This window comes from Haliotis asinina, chromosome 5 (assembly GCF_037392515.1).
Source record: "Haliotis asinina isolate JCU_RB_2024 chromosome 5, JCU_Hal_asi_v2, whole genome shotgun sequence".
Taxonomy (NCBI): Eukaryota; Metazoa; Mollusca; class Gastropoda; order Lepetellida; family Haliotidae; genus Haliotis; species Haliotis asinina.
In genome coordinates, this window is record NC_090284.1 from 40727768 (window position 1) to 40742760 (window position 14993).

Consider the following 14993-nt stretch of genomic DNA (forward strand, 5'->3'; position numbering starts at 1 on the left):
AGCCAAACATGACCTTGACCTGTGACCTGACTGACGAATATATATACATATATATACAAATATATACAGTGAAAAGAATCATGTCTCTACCTATCACCAGGCATGCCTCATGGAAACTGTCACTCTTAACGGTGCATGAAACAGGCATGAAATATTTCATATTCTACTGTTGTTGTAAGTTTAACATGAAGGGCACTTCACATTTTCTTGTGCTATCACAAAGATCTTGACAGTTCAAAATATGATCCACAATATGATATGGTACATGTAAACTCATCATTACATCATCAAAGAGAATGAAAAGAAATTATACCAACTGGCAGATTTTAATTAATTTTGATTTTTGGCCAGAAAGGCACAAAAAAGTAAAAAATATAAAAGACCATATTATTTTTCCATTTCTACAGTTAATCTGTCCTGGCACTACACACTAATTAGTGCCATGGAAAAGTTGGGTGATTCACCTTTTTGCAAGAGAATTTCATGAATCTTTTAATGTCACCTTGACACAGGTACATGCCTATTCTGAATCTGTTTTTCAATCTTGAAGTGACTGGTGGAATATGCTGTTGAATTACATGTACCATAGTATCTGTGGACCATGAATGTAAGCTGAAACAGTGGTATTGTGAAGCAGCAGAAAATCATTCCACTAGCTACTGAGCTGAAGAACATATTGGCATTGAATGCCTATTTTCATCCAAATAAATACTGACCCAGTCATTCTTAAAAAGACAGGTGTTCTGTACTGTGATGAGATTATGTACAAATGGGGATTAGCTAATAATATGATTAACTCTTCATATTATTAGTGATGTTCTTTCTTCTTAATATCACTGTTGGGTTTGGGTTTGTTCTAAGAACTGTTTGGATATATTGTAAACTAAGCTTATCAGAACTGCCATCTTGAAGCCAGCAGATCGCACATGGAGAGCTCTCTGACCAGAGACATCCTGAAGCCAGCAGATTACACATGGAGAGCTCTCTGGCCAGAGACGTCTTGAAGCCAGCAGAACACATATGGAGAACTCTGGCCACAGACATCTTAAAACCAGCATATCACACCTAGAGAGCTCTCAGGCCAGAAACTTCACAAAACCAGCAGACCACAAATAGAGACTACTTGGCTAAAGATTTCATGAAGTTGTCCAAGTTGAATTCATTCTCATATTGCTTCTCATCCCAGAGGTCTCCCAGGTTCTCCAGGATGCTTCTCATGGTCTCCCGCTTGAGGCTGCTGTCCTTGGCTGCACTGGCTGCACTCTCCCCCTTCTTCTTATCCCCCAGGGTGAAAAGATCAAGCAGCTGGTCAGTGCCCATGGTCTGGAGGCTGGAGTTGTCCTGTGTTATCACTGTGTTGGCTATTGTCAACTTGAACTTCTGAAGACTGAAGCCAAGAAGGAAGTCAGTTAAGAGATGCTGCATAGTGAGATTCACACAGGAGTCATATGGAGATGTTCCCTTATCACAGTAAACATGATCCACCTTTCCTCATAATCTCAACCTCTAGAAAACATGACCTTGTAGCTTAGTGCTTAAAGTGTTCATTTGTCACACCCAACACCCGGATTCCCACATGATCACATGAGTGCAATGTGTGAAGCCCATTTCTGGTGTCCCCCTCCAGACATTGCTGAAATACTGCCCAAAAAGGGGTAATACCAAACTCAGTCAGCCCTCCTCCCCTAAACAAGAACCGCTTACCCCATGATCTTCTCCTCCAGTGTGCCACGGGTGATAAGACGGTAAACGTTTACCACTTTCTTCTGACCAATACGATGAGCTCTATCCATAGCCTGCAACATGAACGAACATATTGAACAACTCTTGACGTCTAAAGGCTACCATCATGTCATCAAAATTAGACTTCACTACATCTAAACAAAGATGTGAGAACATTTCCAGGCCCCTTCAGAATGACCTTGCAATTGACCAGTCACTTTCAAATCAAAAGCTGTCTCCTAATTATTCAACCTTGAAAGGTTGATACAGTGCATTTCAAAGGACTGTTAAAAGCATTATGATTGAATACATCAAAATCACTGTTAGTCTGTCACTTCAGTGTGATGAAAATTTGGATGGAAAACACTCTGCATTGATCTCTTAGAGTACTGCCACACAAAGAACGTCATCTAAACAACATTAATCCTGCTTATTCTGAGCACTAAGTTGGGATAATTACAACTGACTGCTTGAAGGGTAACCCTTGGACTCGATTGTTAGGTCTTTACTTTGCAAGTCTTTTCATCCATTACCTTGCAGACTAATAAATAACTAGGAATAGAAAGAATATATCTGTTTGGGCTTTTTCTGTCACAGTCTGAGTTGTACAAACCTGCAAATCCTTCATAGGGTTCCAGTCATGCTCCACAAATATAACCGTGTCGGCCCCGGTCAAGTTGAGGCCCAGCCCTCCCACATGGGTGGTGAGCAGTAGCATGTCTATAGATGGATCATTGTTGAATCTGAAATATCATGAGATTGAATCCTGGTTTACATTCATTTGTTGGTTGTTTTTTATAATCAGACAATTCAGTGGTCAATATCAATCTACAAAACTGAGATATGATGTGTCACCCAAATTGGGGAGCATGACCACCCGATCCCCTTTCGACAAGCATGGATTGCTAAAGAACAGTTATAACATGGCTTTTCACTGGATCCTATTTTATAATCCCCATTAACTCAATAACACATTACGGTCAGTGTATAATTCCTTTTCTTGGTAGGTATTTTGATAGTTGTAATTTCAATAGTGAAAATAATTCTACTGTGCTCAGAGAGTTTATAAATCAACAAAGACAATTCAGTGTTCAACATAATAGGCATCAGTCTATGGAATTTGAGAACCGATGACATCTGCCAAGCAAGTCAGCAAGCCTGACCCCTGATCCTGTTAGTTGGGTCTTATGACAGGCATGAATTGCTGAAGATCAATTCTAAGCCGGATTTTCAGTCTAGTTTGTAAGAGGATACTGAGTTAGATGATGAAGCATCAGTAGTGCAGTAAGTGACTGACCTGTGTACAATGTCATGTCTGGATCCAGCAGGGACACTGCCATCTAGACGCAGGTAGGTAACAGACGGCAACTGACATCTGGAACATAATGTATGAGCAACTCACAATGATAGACATCAGGTTGAACAACTGGTGCAGACAAGTGTTTGTCACAGTCAAAATGTGATGAATCTGTGTTGTTTTACTCCTGCCAGAATGTTTTACTGAAGCCACAGAATGTTTTACAGATGCCAGGAATACATTATTCCTGCCAGAATGTTTTACTGACGTCACAGACTGTTGTACAGATGCCAGTAATATATTACTCCTGCAAGAATGTTTTACTGCTCCCAGGATGTTTAATTCTTGCTGGGATGTTCACTGAAATCAGGGTGTCGTACTGAAGCACAGATGTTTTATGGGTATAGAATTATATTAGTGATGATGAGCTGGTTTACCAATGCAGTACCATGTAACCCATCTTTTCATGTGTCTCTTACCATATGACTGACACATTGCTCTTTAGATTCCACACAGCAAACATATTGATTTATAACAGTATTGAAAGTACTTCCAAACCTACTTGAGCAAATCTTTCTCCACTATATCCAGCATGCCTTTGAGTTGACAGAACAGCAGCACTCGATGCTGGTTGACAACAGGTACATCTGTACCGAGGTGACCAGTGCTGCCCCCTGGTGTTGACACGGGCACACCGATACCACAGTCATTCAGTAATTGTCTGCAATATAACAGCATATCTGTCAAAATGTTGCCACATGAAGTACACTATAGCACTGTAGAAGTACTCTATCAACAGCCATGATATGGGATGGATCACAAGGAATGATCAAGGGTTATTGCAATAAATAAATGCAGTAATTCTGTATTCACATGAACAATGAATCTGACACTTTTCGGAAAAAATAGTAGGAATTTGGTAAATTTCATCAATGTTAGTTGAAGGTTGTGACTAGACACTGAGACATTCCTGACTGCTATGTATGGAAAAAGAGACTAGCCTGAAGTCAGACAATTTGGGACAACAGAGAGACACTAGCTTGATGTCTGACAGTTTGGGACAAGAGACTGAGACTAGCCTGAAGTCTGACAGTTTGGGACAACAGAGAGACACTAGCTTGAAGTCTGCAAATATAGGACAAGAGACAGACTTACTTGAGTGCTGTGAGTTTGGGGGCATGAGTGAGATCCTTCAGGGATGAGTTCTGCTGTTTGAGGTTCTGACAGACGGACTCATACTTGGGGTGGTTGGTGTTGAGCACGAGGGCTGGGTGATTGCACACCTTCCGTAGATACTGCAAAGCCTGGCAAGGAAACGTCAACAGTCAACATCTTCATCCTCAGTCTACACAGTCAAGAGTCTACATAGTCAATGAGACAATGATTTGTCCGTGTAGATACATGTGTCCTGGTGTGCCATGACATTGGACCTGTTTTCAGTGAATCGTGCCACAGAGTAGATAACCCAACCTTTGGCACTCCTTTCTGTCTGCACCTTCAGTGAGTTAGGGACCCAGCTTTTCCACTTTGGTGCAACACAACGTGACAACTTAGGATCCACACTGGTGTGAATCTTGACACACACAACAAGCAGATCCTGATATAACTGCCATGCCCCTCAACAGGTAATTGTGGCTCTGTCTGTCTGGCCACTTTTCCAACACACAACACTGGTAACTTTTACACATTCTTCTACTTTAACAATGCCTTAACAGGACATTTGTCATTTTGTCAGTCCTTGCTAATCAGTCAGTTCAGTATTCCAAAAGTGTACGTACTTTGTACTTCCACCTAGCAGTTCATGAATACCAAATCTGCACACATACAATATCTTGGAGTAACACAAGTCAGTGATTACATTGTCTAGTCCTAGACTGAAAATGGCCACCCTTTCAACGAACAGACTGTTTTGAATAGCAGACATTTGTGATCCATGACAAACTTGACACCCAAACATGAAATACAAAGCAAGTCACATACTTGGAATATATGAGTAGTTCCCTGAGAGTTAACTTTCTTGTCTGTATCATCCTGCAGGGTCTCGTCAATACCCTTCTTGACACGTGAGCGTGCGAAGTCTTCATACAGCTCCACCTGGAGGGGACTGAGGTCGCAGTAGTAGTCCTGGATGATCTTGGGAGGCAGATCCTGCAGCACATCCTCCTTTAGGCGACGCAGCACAAAGGGTAGAACCTGTCGGTGTAGAGACTCCATAGCCAGCGCACCTGCAACATACATAATAATATATGGTGAAAGAAGTTCCATATATGCTACTAAAATCGGAAGTTCTGTACAATGTGAGTTCTTGTTCCTAAATCAACACCAGATTACTTTCTAAGAACCTCATTACCTATCAGCCATCTCCTAACATTACTGGGCATAAATCAAAGATGCCAAAGTTCATTACTATATGACCATGGACACCTATTCAAACACCACTTGTGAGTTTCAATTTTATGCCACATTGGTAATATCCCAGTATTTAGTGATGAGAACAGCTATGTTTACAGATGTCACCTGTAGCATGATAATCTGCAGAAGAAGCCATACCAGAATATGTTCTATACCTTTTTTTCACCTCAGCTATTAATCGTGCTCAACTTTAAGCATTTTGTGTATAAACAAATACTACTACACAACACACATGGTACCAGTAAACTATATTTTGATAACATTACTATTGCAAGCAACCAAATTATGAAACTATGAGCACCACTACATGTTTGCAACAAGTTGGCAGGGAAATGCTACACAGTATTAGAGATTCACCCTACCTGCCTCCTGTTCCTTGGTTGTGCTCTTGGCGTCCCGACTCTGCAGGATGGGTTTCCCATACCGGGCCTGGAACTGCCGCTCAGTGCCCAGGAATCCCGGCATAAGGAAGTCAAAGAGAGACCACAGGTCCAGGACATTGTTCTGTATTGGCGTTCCGGACAGAATCAAGCGGTGGTTGCACACCAACATTTTCACTGCTTTAGACAGCTGGACAGGTAGAGAGAGGGTAGGTTCAATTTACTCCCCATGTATCTGACCTGTACCACATCAGTTTCATGGGAAAAGTGATTCACAACAATACATTCGATTCTCTTTTGGACAATAGTGAGATCTGTAGTACAGTCAATGCCTAAATCAGTAATATTTCAGCTATATGGTGGTGGCTTGTGGCTTTATCACTTATTATGATAGTGATCGATACAAAAGCATCTTTCAAAATATACCAAATCAGTAAGTGTGACCAACGTATTAAGTTGTTTCTGTGTTGGGAACCACTTGTATCAGCCATCACAAGTACACACATCTATGCCTCTTCGAAATAAAGAGTAAAAAGACCCTTGGTTCCCAGGGTGGTTAATGGTTACAGTAAGAATACCTTTTACAAGATCCTAGCACTGTTCTCTGACTGGTTATGTAACATAATCCTAACACGTACCTTAGTCTTTCCATTCCTGATTATATGACCTTCATCAAGTATACAATAGTTCCAGTTGATGGTGCTGTGGAAAAAAAAATATGTAAGTCTTCTGTGGTGTGTAGCCACTACAACAAATACAGGAAAGATCAGACAATAAAATGTTCTCATGACCATGATTAATAGAGGAATAGTATTTATGATCTGTAAGTACCTCTGTCTTGTATTAATAATGTTTGGTGTAGTTTCTGAGTAGTAGCTCACCTGAAGAAGTCTATGTCGTTCCTGACCACATCGTAGGAGGCAACAATCAGATTGTGCTTCTTCACTTTCTTCTGCAATCTGAAGAAGGATGGAAGACTGATCATGCTTTCAAGCCCCATTCGTTTACAACATCTACTTCAATAAATAATTATATATACTATTATATAAAATAACCTCCATCTCACCAGATATACCTGATACTGACCTTCACGTCAACCAGTATACCTGCTGATATTGACCTCCACTTCACCTCACATACCTGATGGCATTTACCTCCACCTCATTCCCATATACCTACTGGTATTTATCTCCACTTTGCCCCATATACTTGCTGGCATTTACCTCCACCTTGCCTTATATACCTGCTGGCATATACCTCCACCTCATCCCCATATACCTACTGGTATTTATCTCCACTTTGCCCCATATACTTACTGGTATTTATCTCCACTTTGCCCCATATACCTACTGGTATCTATCTCCACTTTGCCCCATATACCTACTGGTATTTATCTCCACCTCATCCCCACACAACTACTGGCATTTACCTCCACCTTACCCCATATACCTGATGGAATTCACCTCCACCTTGTCCCATATACCTGCTGGCATTTACCTCCAGTTTGCCCCATATACCTGATGGAATTCACCTCCACCTTGCCCCATATACCTGCTGGCATTTACCTCCACTTCACCCCATATACCTGATGGAATTCACCTCCACCTTGCCCCATATACCTGCTGGCATTTACCTCCACTTCACCCCATATACCTGATGGAATTCACCTCCACCTTGCCCCATATACCTGCTGGCATTTACCTCCACCTTGCCCCATATACCTGCTGGCATTTACCTCCACCTTGCCCCATATACCTGCTGGCATTCACCTCCACTTCACCCCATATACCTGATGGAATTCACCTCCACCTTGCCCCATATACCTGCTGGCATTTACCTCCAGTTTGCCCCATATACCTGCTGGAATTCACCTCCACCTTGCCCCATATACCTGCTGGAATTCACCTCCACCTTGCCCCATATACCTGCTGGCATTTACCTCCAGTTTGCCCCATATACCTGATGGAATTCACCTCCACCTTGCCCCATATACCTGCTGGCATTTACCTCCAGTTTGCCCCATATACCTGCTGGAATTCACCTCCACCTTGCCCCATATACCTGCTGGAATTCACCTCCACCTTGCCCCATATACCTGCTGGCATTTACCTCCACTTCACCCCATATACCTGATGGAATTCACCTCCACCTTGCCCCATATACCTGCTGGCATTTACCTCCACTTCACCCCATATACCTGATGGAATTCACCTCCACCTTGCCCCATATACCTGATGGAATTTACCTCCACCTCATCCCCATATACCTGCTGGCATTCACCTCCACCTTGCCCCATATACCTGCTGACATTCACCTCCACCTTGCCCCATATACCTGCTGACATTCACCTCCACCTTGCCCCATATACCTGCTGGCATTCACCTCCAGCTCATCCCATAAACCTGCTGGCATTTACCTCACCTAAAAATTTCTGTTGTTGTTTCTATCCCAACTGTCCCATCCCTGCTTGTATCTACCTCTATTTCTTCCAGCCCTGAGGATATTTATTTCATTCTCACTGCAGGTATTTACCTCTGTCTTTCTCCAGGAGGGCCAGCATACATGAGAGGGTTCAGATACTGCTTGTCAACAAACTTCTTCACCTCGTAAACCCAGTGGCCCACCAATGTGGGTGGACACACAACAATAGATGGGAGAGGTAAGCTGTCTGGACTTGAAGATTTCTGTCATGAAAAGTAGAACATCTCATTTAGATGCATAGTATCCACTTCAACAGCAAGCAAAACTCGGCTTGGTCATCTACACACACTTTCGTCTGGATTTCTGAAGATCCATATGACTAGGACAGAATTTGTTTGATAACATCACAAAATTCAAGACCTTTCATGTGAGTGAGCAAGTGAGTGGGTTTAGTTTTACGCTGCACACAGCAATATTAAAGCTACGTGGTGGCAATCTGTTTAAAAAAAAAAATCGAGTCTGGGCCGGACAATCCAGTGATGAACAGCATGACCATTGATCTGCACAACTGGGAACCGATGACATGTGTCCACCAAGTCAGCGATCAAATTGGTCACCTCTTATGACAAGCATAGTTGCCTTTTGTGGCAAGCAGGGGTTGTTGAAGACGTATTCTACGCGATATCTTGACGGGTCTCAAGACTGTCAATGGTTCCAAGCTAAAAATATAATGGTCAGCATGTAAGACTACTGACAGCTAATGGAAGTCTTAACAAACCAATAAGGTGATAACATAAATGGCAACCCTCATCATCTTATACAGTGACACACAATCAGCTATTTTAGACATCAACATGAGTCATTTATCTATTTACATTATCAGTCCCAACTATCCCCAAAATATACATCAATTGACAAAATAAGCTTCAGGTACACGTACACCTTCATATATCTATTTCTTTGTTATTTCACTCAGCAATTTTCCAGTTAGGGACCTATTTTAATTCAGAATCTTTATGATGTTAATCTTGTCTTAAATGGCAATGCAGGTCTCTTGCTCGAAGAAAATCAGAATGTTTTTAAACCTGTACATATCTACTGCCATAACACTTGAGAACTTAAATAACTCTGTACATATCTTTTTCCTTTGTCGAACATTGTTGTACTATACTGTTGTAAGAAGGCTCATTTAAGTTGAATAACTTCCGCCCAATCCGTTTCTTAATTGAATAAAATATGTTTCAATCAATGTGATGGCTGCTAACAAGTATAAACTCAACTATCTGTTGGTTGTCTGCCTCCATGTCCTGAATTCACCTGAACTACAATGATAACCAGCATGACCATGACGTGAGACTCACCGCATATTCCTGTTCCCGGCGGAGGTGGTCGCTGGACAGGATACAGATGGACTGTAGGGTCTTCCCCAGCCCCATGTCATCACACAGGATGCCGTGCAGCTGGTACTTGTTGAGGAAAGCCAGCCAGTTCACGCCATCCTGAAGGTTAATGTACATTTTCAGATGCAATGGCAATCATGATCAGGAATATTTGTTTAGCCTTAACACAGCAGTTAGGCAGGTCATCAGAGACGTCACATGCAGTCCTCTTAATTTGGCTCTTCCAACAAGCTTGGACCAAATCTGATCACTGAACACCAGATCAGTAGTCACTGTGATCCTGGCATGCCTACCTGCTGATACTTGCGAAGTTCAGCCAAGATGGGGACGGAGATTTCGTAGCTCTTGAGTTTGGAGCTGTCCATCAGCTGCTCCAGGAACTGCCTTTCCTTCTCCTTCCTTGCCACCATCGTAGCTGTCATCTCAGGTGGGTCAGGGATGCCAGCCTGAAGTAGTGGACACAGCATGTTTGTTTCTGTTTGTTTGTTTGTTGCTTAATGCCACACCTAGCAATATTCCAGCTATATGGCAGCAGTCTGTAAATAATTGAGTCTGGATCAGACAATCCAGTAACATGAGCAGTGATCTAGACAGTTGGGATGAAACCTCTCTACCAAGTCGATGAGAATGACCAAACTACCCCCTTAGTTGGCCTTTTCATCAAAACTGAATCTTCAGTTTTACGCTGTGCACAGCAATATTCCAGCTGTAAGGCGGCGGTCTGTAAATCATCAAGTCTGGACAAGACAACCCAGCGATCAACAGTATAGGCAATGGTCTTTGCAGTTGGGAACTGATGACATGTGTCAACCAAGTTGTGAGTCTGACCACCTGATCCCGTCAGTTGCCTCTCGTGAGAAGTATGGCTTCCTGAAGGCCAGTATTCTAACCCGGACCTTCACAGGTTGTGTATGTATCTAAAGTAGTTAGATATGTAACTCGCCCCAAACCTGAAGCTTCACAACAAGTGACAATCAAGGTTAGTCAGTTTTCAGTGCCTTTGAAAGAGAGACATGCTCTATCAAGAAACTTGCTGCCACATAAAACATCAATTTGAACTGAACAGTGGTCAAGGTTCATTGGGCATATTTTACCACTGTGAATAGCACTATGCAAGTTCCTTGTTTCATCAAAGTATTCAGTGAGTGAGTGAAAGAGGCCCTGAGACAATGCGATGCCCTGTGACTCCAGGGTTCTAGTTTTGTTTGTTGATAAACACACTCAGCAATATTCCAGATATATGGCAGCAATCTGGAATGTCTGGACAACACAATCTAGTGATCAACAGCATGAGAATCATTCTATGCAACTGGGATATTTGACAATTGTCAACAAGTCAGTGAGCCAGACCACCTCATCTCATTAGTTGCCTCTTTCTACATAAGTTGCTGAAGATTCCAGTGTTCTAATGCTCACCTCAAGGGGCATGAGCCTGATGAGAGAAGCAAAGCAGTATGTAGCCATCAGGCGTACAGCCTCATTCTGGTCAGACATACGTCCCAGGATTGGCACAACCAGCAGCACTACATATGGCACCAGCTCCATCCCCAGCACATCGATGACGTCTACCAGTGTTAAGGATTTTAACACATTAAGAAACCAATACCCCATTCTCAACTTTTTCGACAAAAATGAATATTCTCAACATTACACTTAACATTTTCCATCCGACATCATCAGCAAACAATGAAATCAAACATAGCTCACAAAATAAATTGATCAGAAAGTTCAATGACTATTACAGGTGGCAGTACGTTTGAAGCAAGGCCATGAAATATATTACTATTACTAGAGTACAAAACCTTCCAAGCATTCAATGACTGCATGAATCTTGCTGACATATTCTGTATGCTTACATTCTTTCATACCTGACACTTTCATATATTCATCATTCCACAATATATATATATATATATGTCATGTTAAGCAGTCTGTACTATGCTTCTTCAACTTAAGGATACTGGCAAAGGTCTCTACCGCCCCCTGTCTCTTCATCTCACTATCTGTAGCTCCAAGCATCAGCAGTATCTCATCAATGATGAACATCATCAACACCGTGGTGCGCAGCTGCGTCAACATGGCGAAACATCGGGCTGCCATGTGCCGCACGCCTGTGTATTTGCTCTCAACACAGGACCTAATGGATTCCAGACGACTAAATATCTGCAACGGTCAATGAATGAATTAAATAGATTCAGATTCAGCAGTGAATCAGGACGAGTTGTGTCGGGTTGAAGCATACAACTTGTTTATTGCAGATAGTGACGTTTTGACGTAGATTCTTACATGGTTATCAGGCTATAAGTGGCAGCTTGATGACTGTTTAAGAAACTTCATAGTAACGTTTTTGACCCATCAAGTTCTATAACGATGATGAAACAATATGACATCAGAGAATGTTTCCAAAGTTAAAAGTATCTCGAACACATTAAGCTGCACACAAATAAACATGGGCTGAAGCATGGAGTTACTCACAGTGTCTATGAGATCATTGTGAAGAGCTGGACCTATTGTCTCCAATACTTGTAGAGAGTTCACCAACTCTTGAGCTGATTCTACACTTTGGCTATTATCTGTCAATGAAATAGAAGAAGTACATCAGTAGGGTGGAAATCTTTAGATCAGTGAACAGAAGATATAAACATCTACAGCATGCACTAAATGATGTCAGCATATCATTCATATTGATTCTTCAGCCTGAAAAATAAGGAAATACCTAATGATGTAGGAATGTTATGTTCGCGTACCTATATGCTGCATGTATTCAAACGTCTACCTATCTATTCTATACAGGAATGCAGAGTCTCCCTTCATACTGCACACAGGAATGTAGCGTTCACATACTGATTCTAACAGGAATGCAACATCCACTTATCCACTGCACAAAGGAATGCAGAGTCTACCTACCTATTCTATGTAGGAATGCAGAGTCTACCTACCTATTCTATGTAGGAATGCAGAGTCTACCTACCTATTCTATGTAGGATTGGAGCATCCACCTACCTTTTCTATGTAGGATTGGAGCATCCACCTACCTATTCTATGTAGGATTGGAGCATCCACCTACCTATTCTATGTAGGATTGGAGCATCCACCTACCTATTCTATGTAGGATTGGAGCATCCACCTACCTATTCTATGTAGGATTGGAGCATCCACCTACCTTTTCTATGTAGGATTGGAGCATCCACCTACCTATTCTATGTAGGATTGGAGCATCCACCTACCTATTCTATGTAGGATTGGAGCATCCACCTACCTATTCTATGTTGGAATGCTGCAGTACAGGTTTCCCAGAGTGAAGGAGCATTGTCTGGCAGGGTTTGACCAAAATGTTGACATATTGTGAACAAGGCACTCTCTGCCCCCTGGCGTTGTATCCGGAGCTGCTTCTGTCAACAGAGTATCCTGCTATGAAGTAACAGTTTGGCTTAAATATGCCCTAGAGAGTGTTTCAGTTATTGTGTTAAGCTGTCTGGAAGGAAACTTTAAGTGTTACACATTTTGTGTATTCACATCACCGTATATGGGAATATGGTGTCAGCAAATCTTGGAGCATAATCATAAACTCATAGCGACAGTACCACTGTGTGCCATGGACAATACAACCCTCATGTACAGACAAAAACGTTCAGATGGTCTAAAAACATGAGTCAAACATCATGATATTAGAAAAGTAAGTGTCATTTATGTTTAAACATCATGTGCAAAGCCTGGTCGAAAGTAAATGTCAACATGTGATATATTGTGTGGATAACTACCAGACAAAGAAAAGGATTTAAACTGGAATTACACTGTTACCACATGATTTATTCTGAACAACTTGCTGACCTCGACCTCTGTGTTGTTTTCACAAGTTCCTTCAGCGTCCACTTTTACACTGACGCTGCGTTTGTACCATCTCCGACTACGCTCCGGGGCCTGTGAGGACAAGGAAAGAGTGTCATCATAAGAGAACGAAAATGTTTGTTCATGACAACTTTCGTTTTCATCCTGTGGCTTTTCTAGGTCAGAACAGGTGTTCGTGTTTCTCGCCTGTTGGGTATTCCCAGGTCAGAATAGAGAGTAAAAGCCAACTGATGTTGAGCTGAAGTTCTTTAACCTTGGTGACTATATGCCATGAAGCATCAACATTGTGGAACTTCAGTTATTGTGTTGATCACTGAGCCAGGTTGAGTTGCGGGCAGTGGGGTATGTCAAACATTGTATCACCACTGATTCACATGGGTAAACACAACTATTCACAAGAAGTTGTGTTACAGCTGGAACATTCCACTTTTTCATCTCATATGATAAAATTTAATTTGATCTACATCAGCGTCAGTGTTCTCACCTTTTGCATGTTTGTCAGGGTCAGAATGCCAGTGTGAACATCACATGTCATCTCATGAGCCTGTGGTTCTGCTGATAGAAGATGGAGAGATTGAGAATATACAACCTGATTATATAATGTTCCAATGCTTGCACATGTACATCTCAGTTATTCTCAATGTAACTTGGTCAATTGGATTAGAATGACATACAGTTACACTGCTTCAATCAAGGGCAAATTACAATATCTTACCTCAAGCAAAATGTTGCTGTCTGATTGGCTGAGCACTCATCTATTATTTTCAATGCACCCCATGTACAAGTGAGGAGTACTGCAATACACCCCGCTACCAATAGCAACTCATTTGGTACTTCTTGGTGTATATCTCAAGTAACATTGTATTATGCAGGGATGAGAATGGAAATTTTCATTTACAGCTGAAAAGTAGTCGGGGGTCTGGGGGGCGGAGCCTGGTCGGGGGCCCAGGGGAGAGAAACCCCCCGGAAGCTCCTGGGATTTTGGCATTTTACACACTAAATATGTCTTCTAAAATCAATATTAACACTGTATATATATTTAGACGTTTCAGAAAAATGACCCTGGGGATGTAAAAAACGCGGATTTCCGCGGATCCGCGGAAATTTCTCATCCCTGATTATGCATGATGCATGGAAATTACAGACGTTTTATCAAATTGAAGGAAGGGAGATAACTCAGTTTTACTTCTGTCGTCCGCCATATCCAGCAAAGGCAATGAATAAATTTGCCCCACATTCCAATAAATAAATTTTGACAAAATGTTCAAATGTAGTCCCTGTGAATATTAAGAAGGGGAATCACATCGTGGCGACTTTACTAAGACAACACCTATGGGAAAATAACAGATAAAAGATTCGAATTGTCTGATTCACACAGGTTGGCTAAAGTGTACAATCCAATACTCATGCTTCAAACAGCTCAAAATTATTAAATCTAAATATTTTAAATATTTAGATACTTACCTTACCATAGGTCTTTTGCATATTACCTCAAGCTTCGCTAGAAGAGAT

General features: G+C 41.7%; 1 protein-coding gene across 2 annotated transcripts in view; it reads right to left on the reverse strand.

Moving 5' to 3' along the window:
• Positions 1–325: 325 nt before the first annotated feature.
• LOC137283482 (TATA-binding protein-associated factor 172-like) overlaps positions 326–14993 on the reverse strand; it is a 46101-nt gene continuing 31433 nt past the window's right edge. Inside the window, exons 21-39 of one of the 2 annotated variants that reach the window (XM_067815007.1) lie at positions 13966–14033; positions 13464–13553; positions 12892–13024; positions 12108–12205; positions 11594–11795; positions 11049–11197; positions 9926–10078; positions 9594–9731; positions 8344–8495; positions 6693–6770; positions 6450–6513; positions 5794–6001; positions 5000–5244; positions 4175–4323; positions 3582–3740; positions 3020–3097; positions 2336–2465; positions 1705–1796; positions 326–1387 (exon numbers count right to left, since the gene is read on the reverse strand). In XM_067815007.1, coding sequence (XP_067671108.1) covers positions 1120–1387; positions 1705–1796; positions 2336–2465; positions 3020–3097; positions 3582–3740; positions 4175–4323; positions 5000–5244; positions 5794–6001; positions 6450–6513; positions 6693–6770; positions 8344–8495; positions 9594–9731; positions 9926–10078; positions 11049–11197; positions 11594–11795; positions 12108–12205; positions 12892–13024; positions 13464–13553; positions 13966–14033 — 2654 coding nt within the window. In that variant the 3' untranslated portion in view covers positions 326–1119. Of the gene's footprint in view, positions 1388–1704; positions 1797–2335; positions 2466–3019; positions 3098–3581; positions 3741–4174; positions 4324–4999; positions 5245–5793; positions 6002–6449; positions 6514–6692; positions 6771–8343; positions 8496–9593; positions 9732–9925; positions 10079–11048; positions 11198–11593; positions 11796–12107; positions 12206–12891; positions 13025–13463; positions 13554–13965; positions 14037–14993 lie in introns of both variants that reach the window. The other variant, XM_067815006.1, reaches the window with a different exon arrangement.